A 10,729-nucleotide genomic window follows, 5' to 3' on the forward strand; every position below is an offset into this window, starting at 1 on the left:
AAAAAAAAAAAAAAAAAAAAAAAAAAAAAAAAAATACTCTTTTACATTCTTTGCATTTGTGTGTGTGTGTGTGTGTGTGTGTGTGTGTTTTTTGGTAGGATAAATTTCTAAGCCGGGTGTGGTGGCTCATGCCTGCAATCCCAGCACTTTGGGAGGCTGAGGTGGGCGGATCACAAGGTCAAGAGATCGAGACCATCCTGGCCAACATGGTGAAACCCCATCTCTACTAAAAATACAAAAATTAGCTGGGTATGGTGGCACATGCCTGTAGTCCCAGCTACTCTGGAGGCTGAGGCAGGAGAATTGCTTGAACCTGGGAGGTGGAGGCTGCAGTGAGCCAAGATTGTGCCACTGCACTGCAGCCTGGATGACAGAGTGAGACTCCATCTCATAAAAAAATTAAAAAAAAATTATACGTAGAAAAGTATAAAGCAATTATAAAACTGTTCCAAATATAGAAATCACTAAGTAAAGTGGTTTTTTCAACTTTAGATTGCAACCCATTAGTGGTTGTAGACTCACTTTAAGGAATTGTGGCCAAAACTTAAGCCCAAGAAAAAAAAAAGTCAGTGTTATTGTTTGATTTATGTGTGTACTGGGTTGTTAGGTAAAGTATTTCTTACTGTAGGTCGTGGTCACAAGAGTTTGAAAATAATTGATTTAGAGTAAACATGCCTATTTCAGCATCTTTACTCCTTGGGAAGAGAGTTACTAATTTGAAAGGGAAGGGACAAGTAATTCAATAAATTATATTAGAAATGTCTCACTCAGCAGTTTGCCAGTGACACGCAAGGGACCCAAAGCTAAAATCCCACAGTGAGCCAGGTGTGCTGCCGTGCACCTGTAGTCCCAGCTACTCGGGAGTCTGAGACAGGAGGAAGGCTTGAGTCTAGGAGTTCGAGGCTGCAGTGAGCTATAGATTGCACCGCTGCACTCCAACCTGGGTGACAGAGTGAGACCCTCCCTGTCTTCTACCTCCCCTCACAGAACCCCCCCGCCGCAAGAGCCCCCCCACAAAAATCCCTGCAATAATTTTTGACCAATATTTTGAATGTTTTTGAAATTACCTCAAAAAATTAAGGTAATACTCAAATCTCAGTTAAGTCTTTGCTAAATACTACTGGGAAAGAGGATGAAGAAATATCAAATGAATATATATATATATATTTTTTGAGACTGAGTCTTGCTCTGTCACCCAGGCTGGAGTGCAGTGGCTGGATCTCAGCTCACTGCAAGCTCCCCCTCCCGGGTTTACGCCATTCTCCTGCCTCAGCCTCCCGAGTAGCTGGGACTACAGGCGCCGGCCACCTCGCCCGGCTATTTTTTTTGTATTTTTTAGTAGAGACGGGGTTTCACCGTGTTAGCCAGGATGGTCGCAATCTCCTGACCTCGTGATCCGCCCGTCTCGGCCTCCTAAAGTGCTGGGATTACAGGCTTGAGCCACCATGCCCGGCCTCAAATGAATATTAACCAAAAATCTTAGAATATTTCATCAATCTTAGTTTAACAGCATTTATTTATCTATTTATTTATTGACAAGTGTTGATTTTATACTACTTTTATTATTTCTGGCTAGCAAAATTGTGTCATTTATATCATTAAATTAAATATCTTGTCATTTTATTCCCCAAAGTGCATTGTACTTCCCAAATACATTTCAAAACTTGGCTGTGACACTCATGCTTTGATTTGCAAGTATTTGACACTGGAAGATTATTTCAAATGAAGAGCAGATGAAGACGGAATAGAGTTGAGGTTTCATTTGTCCATAGATAGCTTATATAATTATTATTTATCTCTTTGCAAGAATTTTCGAGAAATGATTCCTGCCTTTGGAATTTTCAGACTGCTGGTCATCATCCTGATAAGTAAGTGTGTTTTGTGAACACTTCATACTGTCCAAGTGAAACTAAAATTTAGAGACAAATCTCTAAACATTTTATTTGGGAATCACAGAATTGCAATTTAGGGCATGTACACAGACCTGGGAGGTCTATGGTATGTCTGAAGTACAAAAGAAAAGGCTGGGGGGTTTATTAGAAAGATAAATTTTACATATTATATTGAAAGAAAGCTCATTGGCACTAGAGCAGCCTTTGGGAGCTGGTTGGTGAGTGATGATAGCGGGGAGAACTAGTCTTAGACTTGTGTTGTTTAGACCTGATTCTTAGACTCAATTTGTTTCAGCAGCTATTAGGTAAAACTAGTCTTATGGTTAGAGCAGGTAGTTTCAGCAGCTGGGCTTGTGGAGAATTCAATTGTTGGAGCAGTGCCGTGTGCTCTGAGTGCTTTTGTCCCCTAACCCCTCAACTCTGATTTAGTTGGGTTTGACAAGAATGACCTATTCTGCATAATCAACTCACACAATATTTTCACAATGTTATTGGTTTAGCCTTCAGGAGGCCTTTCCACATTTCCGAAATACTAACATGGAGAATAACTGCAAACCTACAGTTAGAAAAAAATTGTCCACTTCACAGCACTAAGCAGAAAGAATTAAACAAAGGAGTTTTACAGGCTCTCATGGGTGGTTCTTAGACATGCCTACAGGACGTATTTTTGCTTTTTCTTTTCTTTTTTTTTGAGGCAGAGTCTTGCTCTGTTGCCGGACTGGAGTGCGGTGGCCGGATCTCAGCTCACTGCAAGCTCCGCCTCCCGGGTTTACGCCATTCTCCTGCCTCAGCCTCCCGAGTAGCTGGGACTACAGGCGCCCGCCACCTCGCCCAGCTAGTTTTTTGTATTTTTTAGTAGAGACGGGGTTTCACCGTGTTAGCCAGGATGGTCTCGATCTCCTGACCTCGTGATCCGCCCGTCTCGGCCTCCCAAAGTGCTGGGATTACAGGCTTGAGCCACCGCGCCCGGCCTATTTTTGCTTTTTCTATCTTTATGGAGTGAGGGAAGCCAAGAGAATAGAGCCCTAGGCACCTCCTCTACTTGAACCACAATAGCTTCACTTATGTTTTATATACTGGACTTTTTCATATATTGGAAGCTGTATGTGATTTTGTCTGCAAAGGGAAAACTTGGAAACCACTGATATAATCTCCTTTCTTCCTCAGTTTCTAAATTTGCAGATTAAAAAAAAAAACTGATCCAGGATATAAGTATTGAGTGATAGCTGATAGTTGAGGATTAATGATAGAGAGCTGGGCCGGGGCAGGGGGTGGCGGGCAACTGTTCAAGAAGCCCAGACCAAGAGGGTGACTAATGTGGCTTTTGAAATCTCCAAGAATTCTGGAATCACATGCTAAAGGAGGTTAGGAAGAATGCTGTCTGGAGGGGCGATGGAAGTGCAGCTGAGTCTGAGAGTAAAGGTAGATTCCAAATGACAGCAGGCCATAGAGCATGGAAGAAAACAAGATCAAAGGTGGGGGTGGTAACTGGTGTTGACAGACCAGCTCCAGTTGAAGTATTCTCTACCTGGAGGGCTGTGGAAGAATGACACACCCTGGGATCAGACCTGAAAGCCAAGGCAGAGGTTATACCTGATAAAGCCTAAGATGTTGGCTGTCCACATGGTAAGAAAACAGGATTTTGCAATTTCTATCAAGGGTTCAATTATCCCCATTACAGGAACAGAGGCAACTATGTCTGTGGGAAGGGACTCTTTAGTTTATTGATGATTTAATTGTAAGAACATTAATATTTCACTCTGAGATAAAATAATTCACTTGTTTATAGTTTATACTATTCTTAATTTTTTTCTTCATAACAAATTCAAAACCGAAGAGAATGGAGAGTGAGTATCTGGGAGACAGCAGAGCTGCTGCAGGAGCCGAGCTGCCTCCTCAGTTGTTCAGGGTCACACCCAGCATCAGAGGACACATTGTCTGCGGACAGAAAGGTTGTCACTCAAGATACAGGGTTTTCAGTCAGTCTGCTTCATTTCCAAAAGTTCTTTGGCCTGGTTTACCTACTACTGAAAATGGGAAGAGTTACAACATATACCAGATTAATAAAATATAAATGCATTTGTATTTGAAACATGTTTCTTTGGACATGTATACAATATTGTTTTAAGTTGTAAATATTCTTCTTCTTCTTTTTTTTTTTTTTGAGACGGAGTCTTGCTCTGTCGCCCGGGCTGGAGTGTAGTGGCGTGGTCTTGGCTCACTGCAACCTCCGCCTCCCGGTTCAAGCAATTCTCCTGTCTCAGCCTCTCCTGTCTACAGGTGCATGCCACCACGCCCGGTTTATTTTTGTATTTTTACTAGTGATGGGGTTTTACCATATTGGTCAGGGTGGTCTCGAACTCCTCACCTCAGGTGATCCACTTGCCTCAGCCTCCCAAAGTTATGGGATTATAGCTGTGAGTCACCGCGCCCAGCCAAGTTATAAATATTCTTAATGGTGAATGGCAGGTGGCCAAAAAACCTTCCTTCATCAAGCACTATGTTCGAGACCAGTCTGTGCAACATAGGGAGACTCTGTCTCTACAAAAATATTGGTCAAGTGTTGCGGTGTGGGCCTGTGGTTCCAGCTCCTCAAGAGGCTGAGGTGGGAGAATTCGCCTGAGCCTGGGAGGCCGAGGCTGCAGTGAGCCGTGATCATGCCACTGTACTCTAGTCTGGGTGGCAGAGTGAGGTTGTCTCAAAAAAAATTCATATGAAGGCAACTCTTTTAAAGTAAATGTCAAATTTTTAATGAGGACAATGGTTTGGCTTCTTGGAGTAAGGGCTTATTTTCAGGTTGGAAGACATGTCTCAGTTTAGAGGCAGCAGCAATCCAGAAGAAAAGTCCCCTAGGAAGCAGAAAGAGGAAAGAGCCAGACTCAGATATAGGAAAGGGCAAGATGGAGAGAAACTGGTTGGAGAAATTGACATACTAATGGTTACAAAGACTTTCTGAGAGAAGGTCTCCTATCCTAGAAGACTAAACCAAAGTAACTGTTTCCAGTTATGTGGCAGTGTTTTTAAAAATACCTTCCTAGACCCATGGGCATGTTATTTATGTGGACCAGGAAATGCAAATGATGATTGAAAATATGGGCTAGGCACAGTAGCTCACTCCTGTAATCCCAGCACTTTGGGAAGCCAAGGTGGGTGGATCACGAAGTCAGGAGATTGAGACCATCCTGGCCTCATGGTGAAACCCTGTCTCTACTAAAAATACAAAAATTAGCCAGGCGTGGTGACATGGGCCTGTAGTTCCAGCTGCTCAGGAGACTCAGGCAGGAGAATCACTTAAACTCAGGAGGCAGAGGTTGCAGTGAGCTGAGAATGCACCACTGCACTCCAGCTTGGGTGACAGCGAGACTGTGTCTCAAAACAAAACAAAACAAAAAGACAATATGTTACAGCCTCATTAATCTAGTACTTTGTAATAGTCATTTACAATTAAATGAATATTGAATACTTCCTCGACCTCAATTTCTGTCCAGTGACTTCAACATCAATCAATACGGTATTGAAAGGGAATCTAGTCAGAACACATGTCCTGATGCTATTTTCCCAAAGGCAAGGACTAGGTCTTTTCATCTCCTAGGACACAGTGGCTCACTAAGTAGAGCACAGGGAATTAGGGGATGGGTGTGGAATGCGATAGCTGCAAGAGATGTTTCCTAGCACTACACACATAGGGCAGAGTTCTTCTAGGCCAAGAAATCGGAAGCTCCTTTTGCAGCACAGATCTGACTTACTTGAAGACTGCCTAACTTCTGGCTTTCACAGTTTTATTCGAGAATATGGAATAATTTGCTTTCATGGCCTGACACCTTCAGAACTCCAGATGGTAATTACAGGCAATTACCATGGTGGCTGAGAGTGGAGCCTTGGTGTCTTGGTTTCTTTATATATAAAATGCCACCATCCTTCTTCACTTTGATTGCTACAATAGTATTTTTCCAGCTGGTCTTTCAGTTCCTGTTCTTGCTCCCTTATAGTCTGCTTCCTATATGGCAGCTAGAATAATCTTTGTAAAACCACCAGTGTGGTCACTCAAGCCTGTAATCCCAGCACTTTGGGAGGCCGAGGTGGGTGGATCACCTGAGGTCAGGAGTTCAAGAGTTGGAGACCAGCCTGGTCAACACGGTGAAACCCTGTCTCTACTAAAAATACAAAAATTAACTGGGCATGGTGGCGGGCACCTGTAATGCCAGCACTTTGGGGGGCTCAGGCAGGTGAATCACCTGAGGTCAGGAGTTCAAGAGTTCGAGACCAACCTGACCAACATGGTGAAATCCCGTCTCTACTACAAATACAAAAATTAGCTGGGTGTGGTGGCACATGTCTGTAATCCCAGCTAATCAGGAGGCTGAGGCACGAAAATTGCTTGAACCTGGGAGGTGGAGGTTGCAGTGAGCCAAGATTGCATTACTGCACTCCAGCCTGGGCGACAGAGTTGAGACTCTGTCATAAACAAACAAACAAACAAAATGTATCATGTCACTCCTGTGCTCAAGAGCTTTCAAAGACTTCCTATCACTCAGTAAAAGTTGAAGTCCTTACAATGGCCCACATAGACCCTACATAATCTGTCCCCTGCTACCTGTTTGATATCATCACCCACAACCTTATCCCTAATTCTAGTCCTGAATCACCTGGAGGTCTCGTTAAAACAAAGTTGTTGGAAACAACAACTTGACCACAGTTGGTAGTTGGAAAACACAGCCATGGAAGTTGGAATCTGCTAAGGAGTGTACAACTCACCTTCTAAAAACAAAAACAGAAAGCTGAGTCTCACCCTCAAGGTTTCTGGTTCAGTAGGTCTGGGGTAGGTTTAAGAGTTTTCATTTCTAGTAAGTTTCCAGGTGAAGCTGATACTGCTGGTCTTGGTAAAAACCACTTTGAAAACCACTGATCCAGCCAGCTCAACTGCTTTGGTATTTTTCAAACACACCAGGCATATTCCTGCTTAGGGACTTTGTACTTGGTCTTCCCTCTCTCTGAAACACTCTTGTGTCAAATAGCAGCATGACTTGGACCCTTACCTCTGTCCAGCGTCATATTCTCAGAGAGATCCTCTTTGATACCCCTATTGGAAATCACACTTGACACCTGGCATTCCGAGTTCTTCTTCCTCTCTTTGTATTTGCTCCATAGCTCATAGCACTATTTGACATACTGTATGTTTTACTTATTTGTTTGCCTCCCTGCCAATCACCCCCTACCACACCCGCCAACAATTTGTCAGCTACATGAGGCAGGTCTGTTAGATCTGCCCACTGCTGCCTATCTACCAGCTAGAATGATGCCTGACACATAGAGGACAATGAATGCTTGTTGGATGAATAAATCTGTAAAATGGGATAATGATAGTTCCTACTTCATAGGGTTGTGATGAAGATTAATGAGTTAAAAAATCTCTTAGAAAAGCACCTGTCACAGAGTTAAGTCTCAATAAATGATAGCTAGTATTATTATTATGAGGGGAACCAAAAACATTTGGTGTACTATTGTGGAGATTCTGAGCCTTTATCAGGGTGTTTTTCCTTCTAGTTGTGTTAGACATGGGATTTGCTCTCTACAGAAGGTTCTTTGTTCCTGAAGATGGGTCTCCGGTGAGTTCAGTTTCTTTCTTTTATAAAATGGGAATTTGTTTACTGTCAAAAAGGGTTATCAAATAGGGGTTACAACGCTGTGATTTAGGGCAGCAAAATTTCCATTTGGAAGTTAAGAAAATTTTTAAGGAAATCAGACGTTTGAATTGTCCTTCCTACTTAACTCTCTCATAGCCCTAATCACTGGCTCTACTTCACTGCACCTGCCATATTGGTAGCTATTCCAAAACAGGAGAGAATGGCCAGGCGCGGTGGCTCACGCCTGTAATTCCAGCACGTTGGGAGGCCGAGACTGGCGGATCACAAGGTCAGGAGTTCGAGACCAGCCTGGCCAATATGGTGAAACCCTGTCTCTACTAAAAATACAAAAATTAGCTGGGCTTGGTGGCAGGCACCTGTAATCCCAGCTACTCGGGAGGCTGAGGTAGGAGAATCGCTTGAATCCGGGAGGTGGAGGTTGCAGTGAGCTGAGATTGCGTCACTGCATTCCAGCCTGGGCGACAGAGTGAGACTCCATCTCAACAAAACAAAACAAAACAACAAAACCCCAGAAAACAGGAGAGAATGGATTTTCCTGTCCACATAGAATAAAAAGCAGATTGGTTTAGCCAGGCATGGTGGCATGTGCCTGTAATCCCAGCTACTTGGGAAGCTGAGATGGGAGGATTGCTTGAGTCCCAGAGGTTGAGTCTGCAGTGAGCTGTGATCATGCCACTGCACTCCAGCCTGGGTGACAGAGTTGAGATCCCATTTCAAAAAACAAAACAAAACAAAAAAGCAGATTGGAAAACAGCAATGAAAATTTGAGTTCTACAAACTGACAATATAGAAAATTGACAAAAATTTCCAGTTTTGCTGGGATTTATCTTTGAATTTGGTAGTTTCTGTTTGGGTATTTGTTGTGTATGTTATTACTTGTGTTTTAAATGTGACACCCCATGTATGTGCAATCAGATTATGCTGCTATAGAGATCCCTCATGGCAACTCAACCATTCTCTTAGTTGGCATCATATAGAATTATTTTAAATGCAATGATGATCAAGAATGAGAAACAATTTCTCTGTCTTTTGTACTTTAAGAATGGGTGAAAATGACATTTCTTAGCTTTGTATGTTTCAGAGTATCTCCTTCTCTCTGTGCACACGGAGTTTTGTGTCTCTTTTGTCTTACCCCTAGTTCTCTAGACTTTTAAGACTCTTGTTTGACTGTGATGATATCTGTGTTTGAATAAGAGAGATGCAACTGAAATACACAATTAGCATTGTCTTCACTTATTTCCATTTTCTCCTTTTCTCTCAAGGTGTCTTTTGCAGCTCACATTGCAGGTGGATTTGCTGGAATGTCCATCGGCTACACGGTGTTTAGCTGCTTTGATAAAGCACTGCTGAAAGATCCAAGGTTTTGGATAGCAATCGTTGCTTATTTAGCTTGTGTCTTATTTGCTGTGTTTTTCAACATTTTCCTATCTCCAGCAAACTGACCTGCCCCTATTATAAGCCAATTAATAAAAAGAGCCATCTGGATGGGGGGAAAAAAAAGGAAGACTCTATGAAGAAACAGAAGTCTCAGCAAAGGTTAACAACTTTATATAGAGGAAAAAACAGCATTAAACTCATCAGTTGCAAAGACTGCCTACAAAAGGACCTTAGGATTTAAGGAAGAGGCTTCTTAATGTAGAAAGGGAAGAAGAAGAGAGAAAAGAAGCACAGTAAAAACTGGAGATTGGGGCCAGGAGCAGTGGCTTATGCCTCTAATCCCAGCACTTTGGGAGGCTGAGGTGGGTGAAATCACCTGAGGTCAGGAGTTCAAGACCAGCCTGACCAATATGGTGAAACCTTGTCTCTACTAAAGAAAATACAAAAATTAGCTGGGTGTGGTACTGCGTGCCTGTAGTCCCAGCTACTTGGGAGACTGAGGCAGGAGAATTGCTTGAACCTGGGAGGTGAAGGTTGCAGTGAGCCGAGATCACATCACTGCACTCCAGCGTGGGTGATAAGAGCGACACTCCGTCTCAAAAAACAAAACAAAACTAGAGATTGGGTCTTTCTTTCCCAGGCATATGGTATTCTATAAAACAGACCTCTCCTTGGAGGATGTATTTTGGAGAATGCTTCATAAAATCTATGAATACTGTACAATGCTGATAATAAAAACTTTTTATACCTGTGTCAGACTCCTGATAATCACTTTAAAATAGATCACTGTTTGAGAAGATAGATCAGTACTGTTCGAGGTGTTTTACATACTTTATTGATAATGTTATCAACAACACAGAGAGGTAGTTATTACTCTGCATCTTAGAGTAATCGTAAAGAATCCCTTAAATAAACCCTTAAAGAATTATGTACTTGTCTGAGGGGAGCAGAATTTAAACATAGATAATGACTTGGAAACCTGTAGTCTCTCCTATAGGTCCAACAGTGCTGTGTTCCCCAAATACTGAAGAGTATCACGGGAGTACAGGAACAAACATCTATGGGGGTACACCATGAATGGTGGAAGTATCTCATAGAAGAAGACTGAGGATTTTCTGGATTGCTAGTTTAAGATTCTGATACCGTGTCTAAGATCCCAAAGAACCTGGCACTGGCTTTCTGGTGCACACTATATACCTAGACTTCAGATTCTCATCTGTGATCAGACTGTCATCTTTCGTGTGGCTCATGGCTCTCCCAGGAGTGGGTAGGATTTATTTACAAAAGGTAAAATGTCATACCTGAAAGCTGAGAAGCATGTGTCCTTTTTCTGTGTAGAATTCAGACTGTGGTTTATTATGTTTTTGGAAATGGTAGTTTTAGGTCATCGGAATACAGGAGACATAATTTTTTCTTTTATCATCAACGTATTTATTAAACACCCATCTAAACATGTTACTGTATTATGAAGGGCATATGCACTTAGATATAGTGAGAAAAGTTAATACTTTAGTATTTTGAGAAAAACTGATCAGAAATGTGTTTCAAAAGTTAAATTTAAGTATGAACATGGGAATATGAGTGTGTTCTTTTTTTTCTTTTTTTTTGAGATGGAGTCTCGCTCTGTTTCCCCGGCTGGAGTGCAGTGGGCAGATCTTGGCTCACTGCAACCTCTGCCTCCTGGGTTCAAGCAATTCTCCTACCTCAGCCTCCCGAGTAGCTGGGATTACAGGTGTGCGCCACCACACCTGGCTCATTTTTTTTTTTTAAGATGGAGTCTTGCTCTGTCACCCAGGCTGGAGTGCAGTGGCCCAA

General features: G+C 42.4%; 1 protein-coding gene across 1 annotated transcript in view; it reads left to right on the plus strand.

Moving 5' to 3' along the window:
- Positions 1–9,665, plus strand: part of RHBDL2 (rhomboid like 2) — a 43,999-nt gene extending 34,334 nt beyond the window's left edge. The window contains exons 5-7 of the mRNA XM_026455759.2: positions 1,808–1,868; positions 7,437–7,498; positions 8,800–9,665. Of these exons, the coding sequence (XP_026311544.1) occupies positions 1,808–1,868; positions 7,437–7,498; positions 8,800–8,979 (303 nt within the window). The 3' untranslated portion in view covers positions 8,980–9,665. The remainder of the gene's footprint in view (positions 1–1,807; positions 1,869–7,436; positions 7,499–8,799) is intronic.
- The last annotated feature ends 1,064 nt before the right edge of the window (positions 9,666–10,729 follow it).

Source organism: Piliocolobus tephrosceles, chromosome 1, assembly GCF_002776525.5.
Source record: "Piliocolobus tephrosceles isolate RC106 chromosome 1, ASM277652v3, whole genome shotgun sequence".
Taxonomy (NCBI): domain Eukaryota; kingdom Metazoa; phylum Chordata; class Mammalia; order Primates; family Cercopithecidae; genus Piliocolobus; species Piliocolobus tephrosceles.